Here is a 27,372-nt window from a genome sequence, read left to right on the forward strand (position 1 = left end):
GGAGACCTGGATTCTAGTTCCCAGTTCGGAAACTGGCCTGCTGGGTGATACTGGGCTAGCCAATTCACTTCTCCGTGCCATAGTTTCCCCATTTTCACATGGGGCTAATGATACTGACGACCTCCTTTGTAAAGTGCACGGAGATCTACCTGGTGAAGAGTGCTAGGAGAATGAGGTATTATTATTATTATCCAACTCAAATGGATGGTGAGGCAGGCAGGATGGAATCTGGGCAGGGATCCAGGCTTAGTCCCTAGCCCTCTTGAAGGCAGCATGCTTGGATTTCTAAGGACAAGCGGTCAGGCCCTTTGTTTTATGTTGAAAATGAAAGACAGCACTTGCAGGCCTGCCTGTTCCCTTCCAGTGCTGTGCTGGAACACTGGTTCAGTACTGACTCAGAGAATACTGCCACCTCATGAGTCACCAATCCACTGGTGCAAGGAGATTTTAATGCTTAGCAGTATGCATAGGTGACTCATGGGAGGGATACAAGGGGTGCACCAGCTAAAGGAGAGGCAGGTGACCTCCCCATGTGACCCCTCCCTGCCCTAACCTAAACCCAGCCCCCCCCATCCCCTCTCCATCCCACATTACCCGGTACGGATTTCTGAACCGCAGGGCTCTCCCGGGAACCGCAGCGGCAAAAGGAGCAGAACGTGGGGCCACTCAGCAGCCCCACGCCAGCAGCTCCTCTGGTGCGGCTATACCACCCCCAGCCCTGTCGCCTGGTGGGGTTTTACAGACCCCAGACAGGAGACGCAGCTGCGTGGAAGGGCTGGGGGCAGGGCTGGGGGTGGTACAGCCACGCCAGAGCGGCCCCGCGTTCTGCTCCTTTCGCCGCTGCGGTTCTCGGGAGAGCCCTGCGGTTCTGAAAATGTGTCTTTCCGGTAAGGCGAACCGGCAATAAATATCCTCATGGTACGGCGTGCCTGACTCAAATCAGGAGCATTCCTCCTGAACTCCTGCCACTAACTGTGGCCAGCAATGGGTCCTGGCCCAGCCTGTTCCTTTGGCTGTAGCCTAGGCAGCATCATCCCTCCTTACTCCTCTGGCTCCAGCCAGGACCTGCTTTTGCTTGCAGGAGGAGGTAGCTCCTTTTATTTCTGACTGCTGGGCCTTGACTGGCTGTTGCTGGGGGCCCCCCCCCCAGCCCTTCTATATGCTGGAGGACCAGACCTCAATGGTTCCCCAAAATGGCTGCGCCCATGACAACTATCTAGGCAAGCCTGGAGGTCTAATACTCACTGCTCTTTACCTCTCTGGGAGCAGTTTCCTGCGGCAGGGTGTAGCAGTGCAGCGGGGTCTCCAGCGGGGGGCCACGAAGACCTGGTACACCCTGTCACAGGGCCCAATCCTGGAAGGGGGAGAGTGCGTCTTGTAAGAGGGTACACACCCTAACTCCTTTTGACTTCAAGTGGAGTAAAGTTACCCCTAGGATCAGGTCCCAGGAGTCCATATTAATACATAGTAAAATACTGAAGCAAAATGAACTTGCAAGCCTAAAGACACAGTGCCTGGAATACGAGGTGGGCGCTCAGATAACCTCTTCATCCCTTAGTTATTTGCTGCTAGATGCAAAGTCCCCCACATGTAGCTGGGATTAAAGGAAAATGCCATTTAAAATGAGGTGTGATGGATAATCAGAGCTCCCTAGTCCAGCGGTCCCCAACCTTTTTGGCACCAGGGACCGGTTTCGTAGAAAAAAAAAAATCCGCGGACCTGTGGGATGGTTTTGGGACGATTCAAGCGCATTACATTTATTTTTGTACTTTTATTTCTATTATTATTGTAATATATAATGAAATAATTATACAACTGACCATAATGCAGAATTAGTGGGAGCCCTGCCCCCTATCTGACCCCCCACCCACTTCCTGCCCCCCCGACTGCCCGCCCCCCCCAGAATCCCTGACCCATCCTGCTCCTTGCCCCCTCACCATCCCCCAGAGACCCCCACCACCCTGGGACCCCACCCCTGCTCCCTGTCCCCTGACTGCCCCAACCCGCTGAGTCCTGACAGACCCTCCCGGAACACCCACAATCCAACCCCCCCATTCCCTGCCCCCTGACCGCCCCCGCAACCTCCGCCCCCTCTCTGTGCCCTGACTGTCCCCAGGACTCCCTGCCCCTTAGCCAATCCCCCTGGCCCCAGCCTCTTACCCCCGGCTCCCTCCTCACCCGGAGCCTCAGCGCCTCGCTCGACAGCTGCAGCATGTCTCCGGCGGGGCCTGAGCTCCGTCCCGCTCAGAGCTGCGTGGTGAGGGGGCGGGGCTGGGAGCTCCATGCCGAGCGGAGGGAGCTGAGCTCAGCCCAGAGCTCGCAGCCCCGCCCCCTCACCACGCGGCTCTGAGTGGGGCGGGACTCAGTGGCCCCGCCAGAGACACGCCGCTTGATGTGCTAGGGGTCGGTTCGCGGCCCGGCTCCTAATGGGCCGTGGACCGGTACCGGTCCGCGGCCCGGGGGTTGGGGACCCCTGCCCTAGTCCTAGAGAGGGGAGCAGAAGGTCAGTATTGATGATGGGCCTATTCAAAGCAAAAAAAAAATCTACAAACTGACCAGCTGGTCTAGAGGCAGTTCTCGTGATCCAGTACTGGAGTGCTGCCAAGACAGAGAACAAAAGTTTGTATCGCTTTTGAGTGATCCCCTCTGACCACTGGCTGACTTCACTGGCAGCAGCAGCCAGTCTGGTCAGCTGGGGTTGCAGCAATTTAAAGATTTTTGGGGGGCTGGGAGTGGAAAAGAGTAGTGAGGAAGGAAACAGTAATCCTGGATGATGCTCCCCCACCTCCAAAGAACAACCATAACACTATTCCATTTCCACCCCTCAACACTACAAACAGTCCCCTTTTTTAGCAATATGATTGACGGTAATAAGAATAGTAACACCACCTAGCTCTTATATAGCACTTTTTTCAGTAGCTCCCAAAGCACTTTATAGCCGAAGTTAGCATCATTAGCCCCATTTTACAGATGGGAAAACTGAGGCACCAAGGGGGGAAGTGACTTCCCCAAGGTTACTCATCAGGTCAGTGGCAGAGCTAGGAATAGAACCCAGGTCTCCGGAGTCCCAGTACCATGCTCTCTCCACTGGCACACACTACTTTAAGTTATGGTAGTAACGTAGGTTCCTTACACCGGGGTTCCAGAACAACTCTGCAAACACCACCAAGTCGGCAGAAGAGAGGGTCAGCCCTGTGTTGGCAGCAGTAAGGGATAAGACAGCCACAGAGTGCTTCTCGGAGAACTGGAACTTCTGGCACAGAGACTGACGCTCAGCTGAAGATGTGGCGCCATCAATACGAATATATCCAACATGCTGAGAGGAGGGCGTGGAGAAAGATCATTAGCATGTCTTTATTTCCCCAAGTTTTAGAGGATTTCCCCACCACCACCACCAGTGCTTGTGAAGATCAAAAAACCTACTGAACTATCCCATAACATTTTATTTTAAATACATTGGCGGGGTAAAAAAAAATAAATAAATAAATTTTATTTCAGCATTTTCTAATGCTGCCATTAGATTTGGGCATAAACACACAATAGGAACCAGCATCACCAGCCACCATCTCCTCAGCTACCCTTCATCCAGGTCACTATCATGCTTAGACACTGGGAAGGCGAGACTGCAGAGTCCGGGTCAGCGAAAAGGAGACGTAGACGAAAAGGCTCAGTGCAGAGTGCAGTACTGCCCACATATTGATGCTGCAGCTGCAAAGCTAACAATTTTCCAATGGTCTCCTCACCAAAGAGAAGTGGTGATGGGATGGGTACTTTATAAATGTCAGGGCTGATGAGCAATTGCTCAGTACTGCCCTCAGAGATTTCTAAGTGAGAAATTAGCAAAACCACCTCCCATCTACCACTATCAGGTCTCACAGCCACCTCATCAGCTTTCAAAATCTGATAGATCAGATGAAACAGGCATAGAAACTTGACTTCTACTCATCACTAGAAACATCACTCATCATAGGAGAAAGATCACTATGCAGTTAGTAAGTAGACTCGAGCCTCCATGCAATAGTCAGGCACAAAAATCAGAGCAACATGGACCCAAGAAACAAAAGGCATGCAGATATAGCTGGGGTTGGTTTGTCACTGCCTTCTCCCCCACCTTCTCCCAAGAGGCATGAAAAGCAACAATGGCAATGTATGGTACTGAAACAGCACTTCTCAAAGCACAGTACGCACACCACTCCAGGTGGTGAATACCAAGAAACATCTGCAGCAATACTCACATACGCAAAACATACATCCCTCTGGGCAGTCTCATTCTGGAGACTGAGTTATCGTGGCCCAGGGGCACATTAGAGATATCTCAATTAGAGAATTGTGTGTGTCACTAGCTTTCATAAAGTAGGTGACCTGCCAGAACTCTCCAGAGCTTTGAAGTTGGATCAATGATAAAATTAACAGGAACCTGATTTAAGAACTTACTTTGTTCTCCAGTGCTTTGCTGATTGCATTCAGTACTATCTTGTGATGAGCAAACACCAGGAATTTGTCTCTCCTGCTTTCCAGTAAATCCAGGATGTATTCTCTGTATTAAAAACAAATAATTCAGGTTATATTACTGATATCTCTGTTGTCCCATGCACACATCACCCTCGAATCCTAAGAGATATTGTTGATCTATAGGCAGAAATCAGGAAACTAGCCAGCAAAAACCAGCATTTCAATAATTAATATCCACATATTTAAAAAAAAAACAACCTTGGGACACATCACTCATTTTTCTGGACTCCTGGCCACTGAATAACAAATGTATCTATTTTTATTTGTATGTCACTGAGTCACACTTGATGAAACAGAGTGGCCCAACTTAAAGTCATTTCCATTTATCTGTCTATTCCATTCATTCATTCATTTGTATTTCTAACTCTAGGCATCTTGTGGAACACATTATGTTATCCAGGAGGCAATTACCCATAATACATTTATTTAATGCTGTTGTCACTCTAAAAAGGAAATTTCTCTAAAGAAGAAATTTATCAGGACAACTTGAAACTTATTTTTCAACCCACTAAGACATGCAATAAGTTTCCTATGTAACAAGCGATTGTACATTATTTACAAATTATTGGGAACAGGTAAATCAAATTTCAGCTTCTAATGAGGACAGATGACTCGACGAATTGGTGCTAAAATCAGGACTATGAAGCATTTCACCAAGTCACTATTTTCAGCACAGCCCAGACCAGCTATGACTGAAAAAAACAAACGACTCCGTGGCAAGATGGACTTAAGTTCTGCAGCCAAGTTGCTGAATTCTGTGACATTCTGGTGAATCTATAGGAAATTCTATTTTAGTTTAATTTAATTCAAGAGAAGGTTTACATTGAAATGAAGCTGAAAACGAATAATACAATCAGCTCAATGACGCCTGTGGTATAATATTCAACTCATTACATTTATTTTATATGCTGTTCTGACATTTTCAGTTTAACACACAACAGATTTTTGTATAGACAATACACTGCTGCACTGGAGAAATTGTTGGGGGAAGTTGGACATTTTGGCACTCGAGATGTTGTGGGAGGCATACTGAGATGGTAGGATAAGGACATTAACTTGAGCTACTTCTGAATATTAGCTAGGTGGCTCTGCCAAACCAGTCAAGCAGCTTCGTAATTCATACGGTTAGCATTTAAATTTTAATCTTTACAATTTCATAGGTGGCACTGCCTAAAGATGAATGGGGCAGTTCCCACCTCTCGGTGCTATTTTTTTCAGACCTCTGGAGATGCAGGAAAACAACACTATATGGTTGTATATTCAGTTCACGTGGTTTTCTTCGCCAACATAAAACCAAGAAACACGTTTTTAAAAATAAAAGCAGAGCCTCTGGGCGGCAATTCTGCAGCAAATTCTGTGGCTGCGAGGTCATGCAGTACACATGACTCTGGTCATTCCAATAGGATGGCCGGTCAGTTGGCTACGAGAAATAAAAATCAGTGGCAAATTATACAAGTCCCCATAAAAAACAAACAAAACCAACATCCTAACTGATCTGTTGAGAGTCTCAGCAAAAAAAGCTAGGGATGAAAGGGCCTCCAGCCCAACTCAAAGAGATTGCCTCTCCAGAGGAAAGAGTTAAAAGTCCATTCATGGGGGAAGCATCCACTGTTACCATGATCCCACATGGGCTTTGGGGAACATTCAAGACCTTCAGGGCTGTCAACATGGCATCTCTAGTGAGCACTATAAAACTAAAGACTAAATTTGGTTGACAAATAGGTTGGCTCAATGCTTTCTGCAGCAAGGCTGCAGCGTTAGTTTTTTAAAATTCTCTTTACACTGATGATTGCACTGGTTTGTTCCTTTTAAACCAAAGAAGGGCCCGAACCAGAGGACTTGTTCTTAACCCCAAACACTGTGTAGCTTTAGATATGGAACTAAACATCCTTGATGTGATTGCAGAGCCATTGGCCATTATCTTTGAAAACTCATGACGATCAGGGGAGGTCCCAGATGACTAGAAAAAGGCTAATGTAGTGCCCATCTTTAAAAAAGGGAAGAAGGGGGATCTGGGGAACTACAGGCCAGTCAGCCTCACCTCAGTCCCTGGAAAAATCATGGAGCAGGTCCTCAAGGAATCAATTCTGAAGCACTTGGAAAGGAAAGTGATCAGGAAAATATGCATGGCCTCACCAAGGGCAAGTCATGCCTGACTAACTTAATTGCCTTCTATGATGAGATAACTGGGTCTGTGGATGAGGGGAAAGCAGTGAACGTGTTATTCCTTGACTTTAGCAAAGGCTTTGATACGGTCTGCCACAGTATTCTTGCCAGCAAGTTAAAGAAGTATGGGCTGGATGAATGGACTATAAGGTGGACAGAAAGCTGGCTAGAAAGCGGGCTCAATGGATAGTGATCAATGGCTCCATGTCTACTTGGCAGCCAGTATCAAGCGGAGTGCCCCAAGGGTCGGTCCCGGGGACGGTTTTGACCAATATCTTCATTAATGATCTGGAGGATGGTGTGGACTGCACCCTCAGCAAGTTTGCAGATGACACTAAACTGGGAGGAGTGGCAGATACGCTGGAGGGAGGGATAGGATACAGAGGGACCTAGACAAATTAGAGGATTGGGCCAAAAAAAAATCTGATGGGGTTCAACAAGGACAAGTGCAGAGTCCTGCACTTAGGACAGAAGAATCCCATGCACTGCTACAGACTAGGGACCGAATGGCTAGCCAGCAGTTCTGCAGAAAAGGACCTAGGGGTTACAGTGGACGAGAAGCTGGGTAAGAGACAAAAGTGTGCCCTTGTTGCCAAGAAAGCTAACGGCATTTTGGACTGTATAAGTAGGGGCATTGCCAATAGATCGAGGGACGTGATCATTCCTCTCTATTCGGCATTGGTGAGGCCTCACCTGTAATACTGTGTCCAGTTTTGGGCCCCACACTACAAGAAGGATGTGGAATAATTGGGAAGAGTCCAGCGGAGGGCAACAAAAAATGATTAGGGAGCTGGAGCACATGACTGATGAGGAGAGGCTGAGGGAACTGGGGTTATTTAGTCTGCAGAAGAGAAGAATGAGGAGGGATTCGATAGCTGCTTTCCACTACCTGAAAGGGGTTCCAAAGAGGGTGGCTCTAGACTGTTCTCAGTGGTACCAGATGACAGAACAAGGAGCAATGGTCTCAAGTTGCAGTGGGGGAGGTCTAGATTGGATATTAGGAAAAACTTTTTCACTAGGAGGGTGGTGAAGCACTGGAATGAGTTACCTAGCGAGGTGGTGGACTCTCCTTCCTTAGAGGTTTTTAATGTCAGGCTTGACAAAGCCCTGGCTGGGATGATTTAGTTGGGGTTGGTCCTGCTTTGAGCAGGGGGTGGGATTAGATACCTCCTGAGGTCCCTTCCAATCCTGATATTCTATGATTCTGGGATCTCAATTTGGGCCTATCTGGAATTAAATCAGAAGACTGGGCAGGTACAGAGCCCTTGGAAGAAGACAATGTTGTGTGTTGTAATTAATTTTGTTAGCTACACTTGATTTTGCTGCAATCTTATCCCAAAGGCTCAATTTCTCTCTTCTCACTAGTCAAATACATTTTGATAGGTCAGAATGAGGCACTGGATTAACCTCTGAGGATAGGACAAGAGGCTATGGGCTTAAATTTCAGCAAAGGCGGTTTAGGTTGGACATTAGGAAGGGTGCTTAAGCACTGGAATAAATTGCCTAGGGAGGTTGTGGAATCTCCATCATTGGAGATTTTTAAGAGCAGGTTGGACAAACACCTGTCAGGGATGGTCTAGATAATACTTAGTCCTGCCTTGAGTGCAGGGGACTGGACTAGACGACCTCTTGAGGTCCCTTCTGATCCTATGACTGTCACACAACTTACATGACTGAACGGATTTTGGCTTCCGCGGTTCTGTTATAGAAGAGGAGTAGCGCTTCCTTCTCCTTTTGTTTCTGTGAAGAGGGGAAAAAACTGAATGTCATTTTCAAATCTGCCTTCCCTCCCGGGTGCCAGCCGCTCCAGCATATCTGCTGCTGCCATTGGGCATTGTGCTGGGGAAAAGCAGACTCTCCCTAAACACTGGTATTTACAAAACATAGTACGCGGAGGGGCAAATCTTTCACCATGCGCTACCAGAATTCTGCCCCTGCCATCTACCCCAGTGGCACTGCACCAGTTCTACTCTGACTGGGGACCACCCAAGAGTGGGGAGAAGTAGATTTGCCCCCAGCATAAAATTAAAGTTCGGAAAACTGAAGGAATACTCTCACGTGAATTGCATTTTTTATCTCCCCCCCCCCCCCAAGAGATTCTGTGTGTAGAGGGATTTGTCTGCACTACAAGCATAGCCATATTTAAGCACAGTTGTGGCCAAATCACGCCATAATTTGCTTTTTTTCTAACTGGTGCGGACAGAAAAATGTGTTATAACCACATTAGAGAACCAAGTTTTAGAACAGATCTCTCTACCAGATGGGTCCAGTGGTTAGAGTACTTGCGAGACCCTGCTCTGCCACAGACTTTCTGCATGACCTTGAGCAAGTAATTTCAGGTACATCTACGGCAGAGCTCAAGGTGTAATTTCGAGTAACTAGTTTTGATCAAGTTAGAATGCTAAAAAAATAGCAGCATGGTTGCTGCAGCACAAGCAATTGTACAGACTAGCTGCCAGAGTACAGTCCCAGTAGAAACCCTAGCTACATACCCAGGATGGCTAGCCCATCCTGCCACTCACAGCACTGCTACTGTATAATAATATATGGAGACACACCTATCTCATAGAACTGGAAGGGACCTTGAAAGGTCATCAAGTCCAGCCCCCTGCCTTCACTAGCAGGACTAAGTACTGATTTTTGCCTCAGATCCTCAAGGATTGATCAGAGCTAGCACAGGTAAATTACACCTCCAGCTCCAGTGTAGCCATAGCACGACTCTCTCTAGGCCTCAGAGTCCCATCTGTAAAATGGGAATAGCAGCAGAGGTGTTGTGAAGTTTGTCAGAAGCTTAGATACGAACATGATAAGCACCATAGGAAAGTCTGTAAAACAAACAGCACAGGTCTCTAACACGGGTGTAATATGCATTTTCTGTCCACAGAGGCACAAAAATAGTTGGCCTCAACTGTGATTCACAACCCTGTCAGTTACATTTGTAAGGTAAGTGGGGCTTATGAGGCGAGACAGGAGAGTAAATACAGAGGAGTGAAAGACAGTAAATAGAGTGAAGAGGAGATAAAAGGTGAATGACAGGGGAAATGAAAGTGATATGCAGCATGACAAGAAGATGAAACAGCTGAAACTAAGGAAAGAAGAAGCTGACCTGTTATGATTATTGATGTTGTGCATTCTTGGATACCCAAGAGAACCATTTAAAACAGTACCCTTGATAACGTCTGCTGTGCATTTCGATGATGATCTAAGAATCTGGGAATTGCTCTCCACTGATTTTTTTTTTTTTTTTTTTAAGTGAGCACCTGAAATACCAACAGTTCATCCTGTTAACAGTTTCTGACTCACACTCCTGTACCCTTTGGCCATCTCCTTTGCAGTGGCAGCCAGCTCAGCCTTGGTCTTTGCATTCATGCCTTCAGGAGCCACCACGACCATTTTGCGCTGTTTTGCCGGAAGCTGGGAGAGCACGTCCGATTTCAGGCGGCGGATCATGACAGATTCTTCAAGCAAAAGCTTCAGTTCTCCGAGGTTGGAAGATCCGGAGTAGTCCCAGCCCCACGGCATCTGGGAAAGAGCAAAGCATGATCATCAGCAACAAAAGTCCCTGGAGCCTTTAAGTCATTCTCGGTCAAGGGGATCTGGCTAGGGAACAAACTTCCACAGGAGAACAGGTGAATCCAGAGTCTGCCTGTCTTCAGGAAATGCAGCAAAAATATCTGACGACCTGCCCTTGAGTCCTGGCCGGCGGCGCAGCTGGGCTCAGGCAGGCAGGCTGCCTGCATGCCGTGGTCGGTGGTTCCATGCCGTTCCTGGAAGCGGCACGTCTCAGTGAGGCCCGAGGGAGGGGGGCGGCTCCATGCAGAGAGACCCACTGCCCCCTTCCACCCAAGGGGCGTGTAGAGACGTGCCAGCAGCAATGCAGCAGGGCTAAGGCGGCTCTCTGCCCGCTCTGCCTCCCTCCCTCTGCGCCGCTTTGCTCCCGGAAGCGGCCGGCATGTCCCTGCCACCCTGGGTTGGGGGTGTGTGTGTGTGTGGGAGGGTAATGTCTCCACATGCTGCCCCTGCCCTGAGTGCTGACTCCGCAGCTCCCATTGACCGGGAACGAGAGCTCTCTGGCCCCTCTCTCACCCCCACCCTCTGCCCAGCCCAGAGCCCGCACCCAGCACCCAAACTTCCTCCCAGAGCCCACCCCCTGCACCCTCTCCTGCACCCCAACCCCCGCCTCAATCAAAGTACCTCACTGCATTTTCATTTACTTCCCATTACTTATACTATAGGAGGAAGATGAAGAAAAAAAGAATGAACAACAGGAGGGAGATAAGAGAGAATGTTCTTTTTCTTGGCTGGGTCCCGAGGGGGGGGGCGGGGGGGGACGATGAAGCTGTGCATAAGGCCCCACTAACTCTAAATCCGCCACCGCTCACCACGCCAGAAATCCAGACTGAGCAGCCACCAGAGGTGCAGTGTCTTTCACCAGACTAGTGCATCTCAACTCTGTGTGCATCACTGATAGTAGCAGAGGCCTCGGGTTGGGGGGCAGAAGCTTGGGGGGGGGGAAAGAGGAAGGTTTTGGGCACCTCCAGCGGAGGGAGAAGGGCTTGTGCTATTGTTTCACAGTTGTTGAATTCCCTTAAGTCCCCCATCCCCTTTCAGCCCATTGCTCTGTACCCATTCCCTTGCCTAATATGCTTTTAGATAAATGGTTACAAAACTCCTCAGTGTGTAATTGGGTTTTGGTGTCAGGGGCTTCCAGACCCACCTAAGCAAAGGGGCCAGTGCCCAGCTCGAAGAGGAATACATGCAGGCTTGCTACCTTAGGACACCTACCAGCACCTGTGTCCAGTATGGGGGGGGAGGTATTATGGGTGGCACAATTGTTTTTCCTCCTGATTCCAGACCCTCAGTGTGTACGTTGTCTTGCACACCCACTGAATGCTGAATCAGCACATCTCCCCCGTTGCCTGTCTCCCGATCAGCTTACACCTGATGTGCGATGTACACCACTGCACCTACTTCTGCTACTGCCAAGTCTGGCTCAGAGGCCTCCATGGAGCTTGCAGGAAGCAGGTGCAACTACATTTGGTCATGTCTCAGCATAAATCAGCTCATTCTCCAAGCACCTAGCACTCATGGCATCCATTCTGCCACAGCAGCTTGCCTTAACGCTCCCTTTATTGCCTTCTCCCAGAAGCAGCTACCACTATGCCTAGCATATCCTCCCAGATCTGGTGTACAGGAAGGAAGGAACAAGCTCTATTCATAACATCAAGCTCATCTCTGCTGTAACCTTTGCCCTGTCACCCCCCCCATCTTTATCACCAACCTTCACCATATAAAATGTAATTTAGGTTGTAGGATCCTCGGGATGGGGTCAGATCTCTATTTGTCTGTAAAGCTGCATGTACTCCTATTGTTGTTATTTTTAGTACAGTGCAAACACCAACAATGGCGTAAAACGCAATTACCTGCTTCTCTGGTGGGTGGGTGAGTGTGAGTGTGAGTGAAAGAGAGAGAGAGAGAGAGAGAGGGTGAAAGAGTTAATGTTTGAGAAGTGATCTGAAGATGTAAAGCTCTCAGTGCAATCATCAGTATTTTTTCCCAGGCTGGAGCACAGTGTATTTGGAAATGTGATTTTGAAGACGGCTTTGGATGTGCTTTCCTGAATGTCACCCCATATTGTTCTCTTATCTGCTTCAGCAGAGAACAACTAAGTTGACAACCAACACCATTAAAATTGATATATTCTCCAACTAAAATGCCTCAGAACGTTTTCCCTTTTTCAGGCTACATAAGCAAAAGGTTTTTTAACTTACTTCAGAGCTTAGTCTTTCGTTCTGGGATCTGCCTTCATGCCCTTCTTTGAAGCATGTTAATCGCTACAACATTTAATTTTACATAATGTGGTGATCAAAATTGAACAGAATGTTTACATGGAATTTCAACAGAAAGTTGCTTTATCTCACCAGAACTCCCATACAATTCTGCTCTGCTGTTCTAGCACTGGGACGGATTTATTACAGGGACAGCGAGCAGAGACTTCTGTTGCAATTTCACAAATGGAACCATATTCTATTTGTTACTTATTTACTTTCAATTTAAAAAATACTGAAAGCTGTTTGTGCAAAATCATGACTGTGATTGGCACCGATTCTCACTCTCGCTAGAGGTCTCTAGGGAGGAACCAAGGAGTCAGCTCAAGGTCTGAGTCCTTATCTTCAAGGCGCTCAATGGGCCAGGCCCAGCATCTAGCCTAAAGCTCAGGAATGAAGATCCTCTCCAGCTTCCTCAGGGGTTGGTCTATGAACATAAGAACGGCCATACCGGGTCAGACCAAAAGGTCCATCTAACCCAGTATCCTGTCTTCTGACAGTGGCCAGTGCCAGGTGCCCCAGAGGGAACAAACAGAACTGATAATCATCAAGTGATCCATTCCCCTGTTGCTCATTCCCAGCTTCTGGCAAACAGAGGCTAGGGACACCATCCCTGCCCGTCCTGGCTAATAGCCATTGATGGACCTATCCTCCATGAACTTATCTAGTTCTTTTTTGAACCCTGTTATAGTCTTGGCCTTCACAACATCCTCTGGCAAGGAGTTCCACAGGTTAACTGTGCATTGCGTGAAAAAATACTTCCTTTTGTTTGTTTTAAACCTGCAGCCTATTAATTTCATTTGATGACCTCTAATTCTTATGTTATGAGGAGGAGTAAATAACACTTCCTTATTTACTTTCTCTATACCAGTCATGATTTTATAGACCGCTATCATATCCCATTCTTTGTTGACTCTTTTCAAGCTGAAAAGTCCCAGTCTTTTTTTTTTTTTTTAGATGGGGCGGCCACATCTGCACGCAGTATTCAGGATGTGGGCATACCATGGATTTATACAGAGGCAATATAATATTTTCTGTCTTATGATTGACTGAATAACAAACATTATTATTATTACTGTAGCACCCAGGAGCCCCAGTCATGGACCCCAATGTGCTGGGTGCTGTACAAACAGAACAGAGAGATAGTCCCTGCCCCAAGGCACTTACAATCTAAGGAACTAAGGACTATCACAAACCCCACAACTTCCGTCCCAAATGTCAGGCACACTTCTTCAACCTACCCTCTCTAAACACACAGAGACCAGCATGTTCATTTAAAAAAAAACCCCAAAACAAACAACCCCCTCCCCCAAAAAGTAAAACCTTACCAAAATAAAACACTTCACACACAATTCTCCCCCAGGCTGGGGGGAGGGGGGGGGAGGAAAGAGAGAGAGAGAGAGAGAGAGAACGAACTACATATGACAGATGTAGGTCACATTGCTTACTGCATGACTGGAAAACACACAGATACTATGATGACAGAAGAGAGGTATAAGATTTGGGATGGGATGGGCCGGAATCAGATGGGCCATAGACACTGAAGTCCTTTATGGCATCTGGAGGTGGATGACGCTGCTTAGGGTAGAAGCACATGGGTAGGAAAGAAAAGGATGCTGCCGTAATCATGACGCACTACCACTGATTGCATTGTATCGGCTCTGTTGACAGCTAGCCAATGAAGATGCCAGTGTTACATGACTGATTTCAATGGTGTTACATCAGCATCACACTGGGTCACACAGTAGCAAATGTAACTTTATCGCTATATCATAGCTATACATGAATTTTAATAACTAATCCTGGCAGTGAGTTCTGATGGGTCATTTCTAAAAAACTGAAAATTGAAAAAAAGCCATTTAAAAAAAATATAGTTAACATGAGTACGTGATAGTAATATGTTTAATAGGACATGGTGTCTAAAACTAGTCTATTACTAGAATTATTAAACATACTTTGATGTCTTCTACTGAAAGACAGAGGAAAAAATGAATAGAAGTTTATTCTGCCAACACACACATCTGGCTTTGGTCCATAATATCCCAGAACAAATGCATCAACTGTGAATTTCTTATCAAAGTGTTAAAGCATCTCACTCAAGTCAGTAAATTTATTACAGTGTTAACAGAAGCTGCCAAACCCTTACAAATTCAGAGCACATGCTGATCTCAACATTAATTTTTTTATTTGTTATTTGCCAACTTCAACCAGTTTGAAAAATGGCTTCACAGCCTCTACTTCAAGAAACTGAGCTGAGTTGAGCTTGTAAATAAAAACAGGTGACATTTCATTTGTTGCAGTTTTAAAAGCAGAAGTGCCAAGGAATTGGATCATGAACCAATAAAACTCTTGTTTTACATCTTTTCTTATTGCATCTGCCAGAGATTTGTAGGTTTCTGCCATGAAATGAAATCAATTCTTTTTAAATGCTGAATTGCTAGGATTTTATTTTTAAATAAAATGGTTCAGGTTTGTCAATTTTTGTTTAATGTAACGATTACAACAGGATTTATTAATAACAACAACTCATTTATATAGCACCTTTCATTCCAATGGGTTTCAAGACACTTTTCAAACTCTCTCTCACTCCGTTTAATTCCACTCACTGCCACAGCCTAGTTGCCTCTGCGGTTTTAAGCAGCACCTGTTTCAACGGTGCACAGCAATGCTACACCAGCTGCTTAGGACGGCAAGTAAACTCCACCACCACTTCCAGTTGAAACTGAAAAGAGGAATTTTAAGGATGCAGAATGGTTACCAAAATTGGAATCTGGCCAGGACACCGGGCCAAAAACCTTGACTATTGTGAGGAATGCAAAGGAACCAAAAACGGCCAGGACCTTGGTTGTGTCTCAGCTAAAAAGGCCATACCTACAGCAGCCCCGCACCCCAGTGCTATCCTGAGAGACTGGCTCAGTCCTGACCTGCAACATCTGGCTATTTTCCTTTGAGGTTTCTCACCTAAGTACTAACCAGGCCTGCCTGTGCTGAACTTGTGAGGTTCAAAGAGCACGTAGCTGAAGGGAAGCATGGCCGCAGGCCATGTATTAAGTTCCACTCTCACAGACAAAACACTCCCATTAAAAGTAGGTCATAGCCCTCACACTGATCTGTTCTTAATTTGCCCTACTGTGCTCTGGGATCAGAGCACACTGAAGGGAAGGACCCCTTCTCATTAGGGCAATTCAACTCGGAACAACCAAAACCCTGCATCCTCAGAGGCTTCTCTTCCTGATTTTAGCCTCTGCCTCCTTTCCTCAGCCCCTTCTGAATTATTCTCACTACAGAGATTTGCACCAAAGCCAGCCTGACACCAAGAGAAACTGTCATTTTATAGCAGATCAACAAACTTCCCCCAGGTTTCCTGCCCTGTCCCCACCGCCTTCGTGGACTACTTACGGTCCTAACATGTAGCAATCTCATTTGCTTCCCTCACATCTCATCTACATTGCTTTCCCGTTACAAAGCACCCCAGGTTCTTTGCAGAATCGCCGACTGAATTCTTTCTAGGTTCACTGCAGTCGCCGCTATCATTCACCAGCATTAACGACAGCACAACCTGTCTCAAGTGACCACTCTAAAGGAGCAGCAATACTCAGCTGCCTAGTAAAGGTGGGTCTTTCACAATGAAAAGAAATTGTAATGGAAACCTTGGGAATGCTTGGCAGCAGCCATTTAAAGCAGGGAGTTGAAATTGATGGTGACCCTTCCTGCTGGTTTTACTGTAGGTTGCAAGCTCATTTATACAGTGGTTCAAGCACTGACCTTTATGAGACCCAGTTTAATACTTCCCTGCTGCTGAACTCCTAGTGGGTACGTGAGGAGCTCTATTTTATTTCCGTCAACTCAGTGTTCTTCGTCCAACTCAACGTCCAACCTGAGATCCATATGGCTTGCAGCTGAAGCAATAGTTAGTCATGTGGACCCCTACCCCAAAGGTCTATGCAATACCAAACCTATTTAGTCCTACACACGACCATTCAGCCTCTTGCTCTGCAGAAAGCCAGAGAGATTAGGCCATGTCTTGTTTCCCCCCAGGAAGTGCTCCCGACACTGCTCAGACAGGAAGAATTAAGGAGCTGCATTAAAGAGATGCTGAATGCACAGTTCCCCTCTGAATGAGCTTCACGTTGTAACCCAAGAACCCCTTAACGCCAAGAATATCCCAATTCTGGTCTGTACATTCAGGCTCAGCAAAGACGGTCACGAGGTCTTAAATAAAAGCCGAGTTTACATTGGTCATTAATATTGTTGTGAACGGTATGTCACTATACTGAAAATATGGCTTGAAAGTCAAGGGAGAACAGATTTTCCTCCAGAGAGGAGTAAGAAATGTGTCTCTCTCCGTCCAGATTTAAATTAAGCATCATAAACTAACACAATGGATGCCTATTTACATACGAAGTCAGATATTAACAAAGAGATGTTAAGTCAGCAGGGAAGCAGCATACAGAAAATCCAAGCCACAGGTGGTTATCCTGTCTCGGAGGACAGACAATGAACTTTGGGGGCATATTTAGGATGCAAAGAAAGCACCCCCATATCAATTAAATGGGCAGTGTGTTCACATTTATGAAAATGGGATCTGAGCTCATCTTGATTGAAAATGCTGCAAAAGACTTTGGGTGAGAAACTTCTTCACACAGGAGGTTAACCTGATAGTTGAGTTTAGTCTCTAAGAAGCGTTATGCTAGGATTTTGTTTTATATGTAGCCATTTGTTTCCAATATCCTCACTCATTCTCTCCAGAATCTCTACACTTTGATAATACACTTATTCTTGTTTTCACTATCAATATATTTCGGTGCTAAGTAAAGTGCAGGTCCTGAGCTGAATCTTACAAGCTAGTGTGTTCACTGTTTCTTCAGGGACAGCAGACGTGGTATTTTTGAGGGTAGCTGGCATTAGGGGTGGATACCACAGGGGAATGATTCAAGGGGACTGGGGCGCACCTACAAGGCAAAGGAAGGGGTGGCATAAGCCCAGAGGAGAGTGCTTGAATGGCTGAAAAGCTGGCAGCGCCAAGGAGCCGATGCCAAGCGATCACAAGAAAAAGACTTCCTCTCTCTAAATGTAACAAAATGACTCAGTCCTTGGATACCCCGAGAACCGTCACACGTGTGTCGAGGGATCCCACTGTGGCTGGGGAAATGGGAGGTTTCCATTCTCTGCCAGGTATGCCGCACTTTGCTAACACTAATGCAGGGATCTTACAGAACCCAGCAGGTAGGCCCGCTCTCCTGACTCCCCATGCAGTGTGACCTTAAGTTAAATCAACAGTGTCAATACATTACCACTGAAGCTCCCACTCCACACCCCTCCTTGCTGCCAGCATGGCTGGGTCTGATTGATCCAGAGCTGCTGTAATGACCGTTGGGAGCCAGTGGCAGCTGGCGTAAATTAAGGCAGCCTTTAGGCTACTCTAATACATACTAGGCCCCAGCCCAGCAGCCAGGCGGTCCCAAGATCAGGTGGCTTATAGTCTCCATTGCTCCTCTGCCTCTGGACTTTGCAAAAGCAGAGCTGCAATGTTCAAACAGTAAAGTTCTTCAGGCTGTTAACATACATGGGATTAGAAATTGGTTTCCAGATGGCCAGCCCAAACGTGCAGCCGCTCCTCACAGTCAGACGCCACAGGGTCAGATCCTCTCATATCAGACTCGCCTACCACTGTGATGACTGATTTTGGTCTTTTAAGCCAGGTTCTCACTAAGGCAGATTTTAATTGAGTAGCTTTGCTTCCCCCAGCCCAAGTACATAGTTTACACACAGCACAAAATGCTTCACAGTATGAGAGCTTTCAAAACACCGCTGTGAGCAAGAGAAGAGACTCGTCCTAAAATTACAGGCAGAGGCTACACGCAGCAGGAGCGGAAGTGGGGTGAGGGTCTCCACTTTGGCAAAGGAATAAGTACCCTGCCAGATCTGTACAGCTGTTTGTGATCACATGAACATGCACGTCCTAGGCTAGCATTTCATAGATAATACACTCCGGTACCTTCTTGGCATCACAGTAGCGGAGTCCGAAGGAATGGAACTGAGGGAAGAAGGTTGGCCTGACAGCCACAATCTGCGTATAAAGCTCCGCGGGGCGCGACATGGCAGGGGTTCCCGATAGCAAGATCGCTCTTTTGGCAGCCTGCAAAAACAAAATTGAACACGATTGTTATACAGATAAAAAACACAAGCAGAGTTTAGGAAGTCACTTAAGCAGCTTCTGCGAACCATAAATCTCACCCACAAAATAAAGGTCAAGTTTCAACTCTCCTAAGGAAGGAGTGCATCGTCTTCAAAAAACTCCTGGCCTTTGCTATGTCAAGATGCTCCGAGGACAAGGGCTCCGACCTCCACGGGGGGGAGTACAACACACTGCCAGTCATGGCTTCAGAGGTAAAGGAAAGTCTATTTTTATTACGGCACGTTGACAACTGGCATTCACCCCCATGCATGTTCACATCTTATACCTGGGTCAACATTCCAATCAGCATCAGATCTCACAGGAAGGCTTCACACACCTCTAAGGCACATCCTCGCCTCCAGAATAAATTCTGTTGCAACAAGCATGCCGCAGCAAGCCATAAATATACCCTGTCCTGCACACACAAAAGGGAGGCAGAGAGACAAGAAAAGTTTCAGACTGAAAACAAAATAAAACTGTAAGAGGCAAATTATGCTGCCTGACTCAGGGCTAGAAGAGGTCAACCTGCCAATCTTGGTGGCTCTATAAACAGCCTGTTAGATGCCAAAACCTAATAGCTAATAAACAAGTCATGCAGGAAAATTGCATGCAATAAATCAAATGGGAAAAGTCAGCAGTTAAAAAAAAAATCACCACAAAAAAAGAATTGCAAAGGGAAGAGAAATTCTATTTTATAAACATAAAATCCTCAAGTTGCACTTTTGCCCTCTTACCTCCAATAACATCTAATCCCCTTATTACACGAGAGCTATGAATTTCCACTGCTATAATTTCACATGCAATAGTTAAATTACGCATGCCTTGTAATTTCCTGCATGCTTTAATGCAGGATCATTAAAATAACAAAGAGATTCTTGAATGACATCTATACCGACAGCTCATTCACACGGATATGAAAAAGAAAATGAAATTCTTTTATCCTTTCAGCGAGATCTACCAGTCGCCCAAATCTATTCACTAGACTGACTCATTCACTTGCTGACCAAGACTGGAGGAAGAAGCGTTCACTTATCAGTTACCGGAAATTAATTCAGCAGTTCTTTGTCAGATATTTATAGGCTGAAGTCAAAATAAGTGGGATTTTTTTCCCTATTAAGCAGATCCGAGCGGGAGATGTGGTCACAGCTAAGGTCAGAAAAGTCTCACTAACATAAAAAGCAGGTTTTTTATAAAGTGAACAGACAGAAGAGATGCCAGTTCAGTTGACTTCTGGGAGGGGTGCCTAACCGCACTTGGGACAGAAGGCCAGCCACCTCAATTGAGGGAGGGAGCACAGAGCACATGTGATTCAGTGGGACAACAAACAATAAAACAGAGACAGGAGTAGAGGTCAACGGTTCAAAACGAGAGTACCAGCTGGTGACACTAAGCAGTGAACCCCTGACAAAGGATTCAGTGGACGCACCCCAGAGGAACTCTGCCCAGAGACGCGAGACAAGTAAGAACCAAAAGTAGACCCCAGTCACAGAGAACCTCCCCGATGAGCCTCCCTCTCCCGGACTGATGGATGACCAACTTGGCCAGTGCCAGCAGGAGGCTGACATGGTCACGTGCAACCACATCCTAAGCAGGAGGTTCTGAAGGAGCTGAAAGAGGGGCTGCAACATCTCATGCAGGGGGCAGGCATGTGCCAGCATCTCCTGCTTGTTGCAGAAAGGACGAGCATTGGGGCATCCGTGAACTGTGCCAGTCATGTGCCCGCTCTCACAGCTCCAGGAAGGAGCCACCAACAAAATATCCCTGGAAGACCATGGGTGGAGTAAAGGCTGGCCCGCTGGGGGTCCCTGCCCATGTCAGAACATGCCAGGTTGACAGCCCTGGAGACTTCTCTTTGCATAAAACTGGTACAGCACGGACAGTGGCAATACAACCTTCTCCACCATGCCCCACCTTGGACCACCTAGGGTTAGAGGGGAGTTCAGTCTCCCTGCTCAATCACTCCTTACCTTTTTCTCACCAAGGACTTCTAACAAGGCACCAGTTAGTCCAAATGCTGTAGTTTGTTAATCCCAGAGCACTAGGGTGCTCAGCACAGTACAAAACACGGGAAAACTGTGTAGACCCTGACCTAAGGAGCAGACATATTAACTGTTTTTGTGATGTAGACACCTGCTCACTAGGAACTGAACTAAGACCAATCCGCTCATTTCAAATGAGCTACTGAAGAGCTGAAGCAGATGGCAACAACTTTCAGTCACTACTGACACAAGCAGGATTCCATGCAATATAAAATTAGCAACAGATGTGAAAGGCTTTTATCTTCCACATGGCCATTCCAGCCTCCTCTTCCCAGATTCTACATTTTACCCTGTGACAAGGGGCAGAGGGAAGACCAAGTCCCCAGTAAGCAAGAGGTTAAGTCTGGCTTCTGTTCCCTGTCCCCCTGCACAGGTGCAGAGAGGGAGAGCTATAAAAAGGGCTGCTATGGAGCCCGGGGGGAGAAAGTTAAGAGCCGGTTGAACCCCTGGTTAGATGGGGGGTTTCTTCATTTGTTTTGATTGTGGTGACTGTTTTAAACTGATGCGATGGAGATTTGTTCCTGCTAAGTCCTTGTTGATCACTGCTTAGGTTATGTCTACACTACAGTTTACGTCGGCAGAACTTACGTTGCTCGGGGGGTGTGAATAAATCACCACGGAGTGGCATAAGTTGCACTGATGTGGACAACGCTATGTCGGCGGGAGAGCTTCTCCCGCTGACGTTGCTTCTGCCACTCGCAAAGGTGGTTTTATTATGCGGATGGGGAAGCTTTCTCTCATCAGCATAAAGCGCCTTCATCAGACACACGGCAGCTGTGCTGCTGCAGCGCTGTATGTGTAAACATACCCTAAGTCTTATTTCCTGAGAAATTTCCTATGGTATTAGCAGTGGGATTTCACACCCAGGAAAATAGAGCGTAATCTACCAACGTGGAGCAGCAGAAGCTGGTAAAATGACTGGTGGAGCAGAAGTGCAAAATAAGACAGCAATGACCAGCAAGGATTTTCTAGCAGGAGCAAATCTTTATAACCAGTTGAAACATGTCACCATAAAGAGCAGCAGAGATAAAACGCCACTCAGCACCTGGATCCTAACCTTCCAGACTGGCATTCTCCTCCCCACGCTCTCGGATGCCATTCTTGTAGCTCCGTCCTTGGGAAACTGTGCAAGGGAAGCCAGACTTGGTGCCCTGTTCATTGGGAACCTGCACCCTGTCCTGCAGCCCTCGTCTATCCAATAAGGTAGTCATAAGGCCTATAATAATAATACCTAGCTCTTATCTAGCCTCTCATCTGTAGATCTCAAAGTACTTTACAAAGGAGACCCCACACATGATGAGAAGAGTTCCACAAGCTTGGCAACATTTCCAAAAGTCACTTCACAGAATCCCACAAATATAAATATTGCAAGTGATTTTTCTCCAGTAGGTATAAGTGATACCAAAATAAAGAGGAGTTGTTTTTTTTTAATGGCAGTGGTTCAACTTGGCTGTGGTAGGATGGGAAGACGGGGGGGGGGGGGGCGGAATCACAAGCTCTCAAGATCAGAACTGAAGAACCAGCATAAGCCTGGAGGGCCAAAGTCTTCTGTGATTCCAGAACAAGATTCTCTCTCTCTGGGCTCCTGAGTTTGGAGATTCCTGAAGGCAGGAGGGTGATGATTTTTAACTTATTCTGTCCCCGTGGATTCAGAATGCCTACGGGAAAGGAGCTAGCTCTTCCCCACTGGAAATAGAGATTTTTTTGCTCTCCATCACATTCAAGTTTCAGCACTGGCTAATATACTCTGACCTATTTCTCTCTTCTAAACATTTCTTTTGAAATGAGCACACACAGAGTACTGGAGCTGCAGGCTACATGGAGCTTCAGGACTTCCATAATACCAACACAGGCCCCCATCCTGCAGCCATCTGAAAACGTGGACCACTTTACTCACATGAGTGAGATCAGTGTGCCTACTCATGAGAGTAAAGCTACACATGTACTCGTAAGAACATTAGAATGGCCATACTGGGTCAGACCAAAGGTCCATCCAGCCCAGTAGCCTGTCTGCCGACAGTGGCCAATGCCAGGTGCCCCAGAGGGAGTTAACCTAATAGGTAATGATCAAGTGAGCTCTCTCCTGCCATCCATCACCTCCCCCTGACAAACAGAGTCTAGGGACACCATTCCTCACCCATCCTGGCTAATAGCCATTAATGCACTTAACCTCCATGAATTTATCCAGTTCTCTTTTAAACCCTGTTATAGTCCTAGCCTTCACAACCTCCTCAGGCAAGGAGTTCCACAGGTTGACTGCGAGCTGTGTGAAGAACTTCCTTTTATTTGTTTTAAACCTTCTGCCCATTCATTTCATTTGGTGATCCCTAGTTCTTGTATTATGGGAATAAGTAAATAACTTTTCCTTATTTACTTTCTCCACACCACTCATGATTTTATATACCTCTGTCATATCCCCCCTTAGTCTCCTCTTTTCCAAGCTGAAAAGTCCCAGTCTCTTTAATCTCTCCTCATATGGGACCCATTCCAAACCCCTATTCATTTTTGTTGCCCTTCTCTGAATCTTTTCTAATGCCAGTATATCTTTTTTGAGATGAGACCACCACATCTGTACGCAGTATTCAAGATGTGGGATACCACGGATTTATATAAGGGCAATAAGATATTCTCCATCTTATTCTCTCCCTTTTTTAATGATTCCTAACATCCTGTTTGTTTTTTTGACTGCTGCTGCACCCTGCTTTTTTCACATCTTCAGAGAACTATCCAAGATGACTCCAAGATCTCTTTCCTGATTAGCTGTAGCTAAATTAGCCCCCTCATCATATTGTATGTATAGTTGGGGTTATTTTTTCCAATGTGCATTACTTTACATTTAGCCACATTAAATTTCATTTCCCATTTTGTTGCCCAACCATTTAGTTTTGTGAGATCTTTTTGAAGTTCTTCACAGTCTGCTTTGGTCTTAACTATCTTGAGCAGTTTAGTATCATCTGCAAACTTTGCCACCTCACTGTTTACCCCTTTCTCCAGATCATTTATCAATAAGTTGAATAGGATTAGTCCTAGGACTGACCCTTGGGGAACACCACTAGTTACCCCTCTCCATTCTGAACATTTACTATTTATTCCTACCCTTTGTTCCCCGTCTTTTAACCAGTTCTCAGTCCATGAAAGGATCCTCCCTCTTATCCCGTGACAACTTAATTTACATAAAAGCCTTTGGTGAGGGACCTTGTCAAAGGCTTTCTGGAAATCTAAGTACACTATGTCCACTGGATCGCCCTTGTCCATGTTTGTAGACCCCTTCAAAGAACTCTAATAGATTAGTAAGACATGATTTCCCTTTACAGAAACCATGTGGACTTTTGCCCAACAATTTATGTTCTTCTATGTGTCTGACAATTTTATTCTTTACTATTGTACTATTTACTTTACTGGTACTGACGTTAGACTTACTGGTCTGTAATTGCCGGGATCACCTCTAGAGCCATTTTAAAATATTGGCGTTACATTAGCTATCTTCCAGTCATTGGGTACAGAAGCTGATTTAAAGGACAAGTTACAAACCATAGTTAATACTTCCGCAATTTCACATTCGAGTTCTTTCAGAACTCTTGGGTGAATGCCATCTGGTCCCGGTGACTTGTTACTGTTAAGTTTATCAATTAATTCTAAAACCTCCTCTAGTGACACCTCAATCTGTGACAATTCCTCAGTTTTGTCACCTACAAAGGACAGCTCAGGTTTCATTTAGTTCCTCCACAATGACTTCGTCGTCGTTAAGTGCTCCTTTTGCTCAACTTTGCAGGATCAAGGTCATGAGGAAGGAAGTGGAAGCAGACATCCATTTTACACCGTAGGAATCTTGGGCTAGATACAGGTGTTTTTTTTAAAGTCTTATTTCTCAGTCTCTGAGTTCTTCACTGATGACACAGTGATGCTTCTGAAACCCATTCATGTTCCATTGAGACCTTCCCCAATTCCCACTGCCTTGTGATATCACATGCAATTACATAAGAACAAAACATGTAACATTTTGACGTGTGGGAGGAAGTGGAATTGTTTTCAGCAGGGGTCCCTGGGAGAACCCTCCATGGACGAAGTGGAGAAGTTTCAGTCTGTCCCAATACTTTGTTTGCTATCCGTTGTACATTTCCCCTCTATCTTTATAGTTTTAGACAATTTGATAGTATATGTATTACCTCTCCAATGCTTATCAGCTACAGGGGCAGTCTAGGCTAGTGGGAGCCTCATGAAGAAAGAGGCTGGGGTAGGGCACAGCTGATACTGGGGATAGGCCTATAAGGATATGTCTACACTGCAGCTGAAAGCAAGCCTTCCAGCCAGAGTAGACAGACTCACTCAAGCTAGCGCGCTAAAAATTAGAGTCGGGACATTGCTGCAGGGGAAGAGGCTTGGGCTAGCCACCCGAGCTTGGACTCAGGTGATACATCCTAAGATCACTGGCAGCAAGATGGTGAATAGACATAGCTAGCCTAGCTCTTGACTGTCCCACCTCTTGGGTAGTGGGACTTAAAAGCCAGCCCTGACAGAGGTGAACTCAGGGCAGCTTACCCAGTGTCTGAAGCCTCGCAGCAAGAGGAGACCCTTTGGTGTATGTGGAAATAGAGGATTTAGCCCCTTTAAAACAGGGAATTCTGGAGCCGTCTGGCCATAAAGAGCTCATAGCATTAACCAGTACCATGAGATCACAGTGCTATGGACAGGCCTCATGCAGTTCCCAGTGCAGACTGGCCCAGATCATGCTTGAGCTTTAAAGTGGGGTACACAGGTATTGTGCCACATGCCAAGAGATTAATCAGTGAGGGTTCAACCCAGCCTCCATAACCTGGAAGGGGGACACAGCAGCTGTGCCCAGACCCCACTAACTGTTTCCACATGCAGGAGTTCAAGTCTACCACAAGTGCACACAAGTGCAGAGTTGCACATGCACAAGTAGAGGCTGGGAACTGAAAACAAAAAATCAGGCCCCGATGATCTTGTTGTTAATTCAACTTATTGGCTAGCATATTATAGCAGGGATAAGGGAGAGACAAGAGAGAACAGAGGGGAAATCATATCAGGATCTTAGATGTTTGTATACCAAATGCGAGAAGTATAGGGAATAAGCAGGAATAAATTGAAATTCTAGTTAATAAACACAACTATGACATAGTTGGCATCACAGATGACTTGATGGGATAATAGACATGACTGGAATATTGGTATAGAAGGGTACAGCTTGCTCAGGAAGGACAGGCAGGAAAAAAAAGGGAAGAGGTGCCTTATATATTAAAAATGCATACACTTGGACTGAGGTTGAGATGGAAATAGGAGACTGACTTGTTGAAAGTCTCTGGGAAAGGATAAAATGGGTAAAAAACAGAGATGATGTCATGATAGGGGTCTACTATAAACCACCTAACCAGGAAGAAGAGGTGGATGAGGTTTTTTGAAACAACCAACAAAATCATCCAAAGCACAGGACTTGGTGGTGATAGGGGACTTCAACTACCCAGACATTTGTGGGAAAATAACACAGCAGAGCACAGATTACCCAACAAGTTCTTGGAATGTAATGTAAATCTGTTAGTCTTTAAGGTGCCACTGAACTCCTTGTTGTTTTTGTGGATACAGACAGAGGACTCAACCACATCAGCCATACCATCAGAAGCTCATTCACCTGCACATCTACTAATGTTATATATGCCATCATGTGCCAGCAATGCCCCTCTGCCATGTACATTGGTCAGACCGGACAGTCCTTAGGTAAAAGAATAAATGGACACAAATCGGACATCAGGAATGGTAACACACAAAAGCCAGTAGGAGAACACTTTACTCTTCCTGGACATTCTAGAACAGATTTAAAAGTAGCTATACGTGAACAAAAAAACTTCAGAAACTGACTTCAAAGAGAAACAGCAGAACCAAAATTCATTTGCAAATTTAACACCATTAATTTGGACTTGAATAGGGACTGGGAGTGGCTGGCTCATTACAAAAGCAGCTTTGCGTCTCCTGGAATTGAGACCTCCTCATCTATTATTGGGAGTGGACTACATCCACCCTGATCGAATTGGCCCTGTCAACACTGGTTCTCCACTTGTGAGGTAACTCCCTTCTCTTCATGTGTCATTATATAATGCCCGCAGCTGTAGTTTTCACTCCGTGCATCTGAAGAAGTGTTTTTTTTTACCCACAAAAGCTTATGCCCAAATAAATCTGTTAGTCTTTAAGATGCCACCGGACTCCTTGTGGTTTTTGTGGATACAGACTAATGCGGCTACCCCCGATACTTGGAATGTATTGGAGACAGTTTTTTATTTCAGAAGATGGAGAAAGCTACTAGAGGAGAGGCTGTTCCAGATTTGATTTTGACAAATAGGGAGGAACTGGTTGAGAATTTGAAAGTGGAAGGCAGATTAGGTGAAAGTGATCACAAAATGAGAGAGTTCATTATTCTAAAGGAATGGTAGAAGGGAAAACAGTACAATAAAGATAATGGATTTCAAGAAGGCTGACTCAGAGACTTGGTAGGTAAGACGATTGGAAAAAGGCAAATATAGTGCCCATCTTTGAAAAAGGGAAGGAGGAGAACCATGGAACTACAGACTTGTCAACCTCACCTCAGTTCCTGGAAAAATCACGGAGCAGTCCTCGAGGAAACCATTTTGAAACACGT

At 45.9% G+C, this 27,372-nt stretch overlaps 1 protein-coding gene across 3 annotated transcripts in view; it reads right to left on the reverse strand.

Annotated features, from left to right (window-relative positions):
- SMARCAL1 (SWI/SNF related, matrix associated, actin dependent regulator of chromatin, subfamily a like 1) overlaps positions 1-27,372 on the reverse strand; it is a 68,222-nt gene that overhangs the window by 6,618 nt on the left and 34,232 nt on the right. For all 3 annotated transcript variants that reach the window (XM_045033163.1, XM_045033164.1, XM_045033162.1), the window contains exons 10-14: positions 18,505-18,645; positions 9,982-10,200; positions 8,348-8,418; positions 4,435-4,537; positions 3,134-3,316 (exon numbers count right to left, since the gene is read on the reverse strand). In XM_045033163.1, coding sequence (XP_044889098.1) covers positions 3,134-3,316; positions 4,435-4,537; positions 8,348-8,418; positions 9,982-10,200; positions 18,505-18,645 — 717 coding nt within the window. The remainder of the gene's footprint in view (positions 1-3,133; positions 3,317-4,434; positions 4,538-8,347; positions 8,419-9,981; positions 10,201-18,504; positions 18,646-27,372) is intronic.

Source organism: Mauremys mutica, chromosome 10, assembly GCF_020497125.1.
Source record: "Mauremys mutica isolate MM-2020 ecotype Southern chromosome 10, ASM2049712v1, whole genome shotgun sequence".
NCBI lineage: Eukaryota > Metazoa > Chordata > Testudines > Geoemydidae > Mauremys > Mauremys mutica.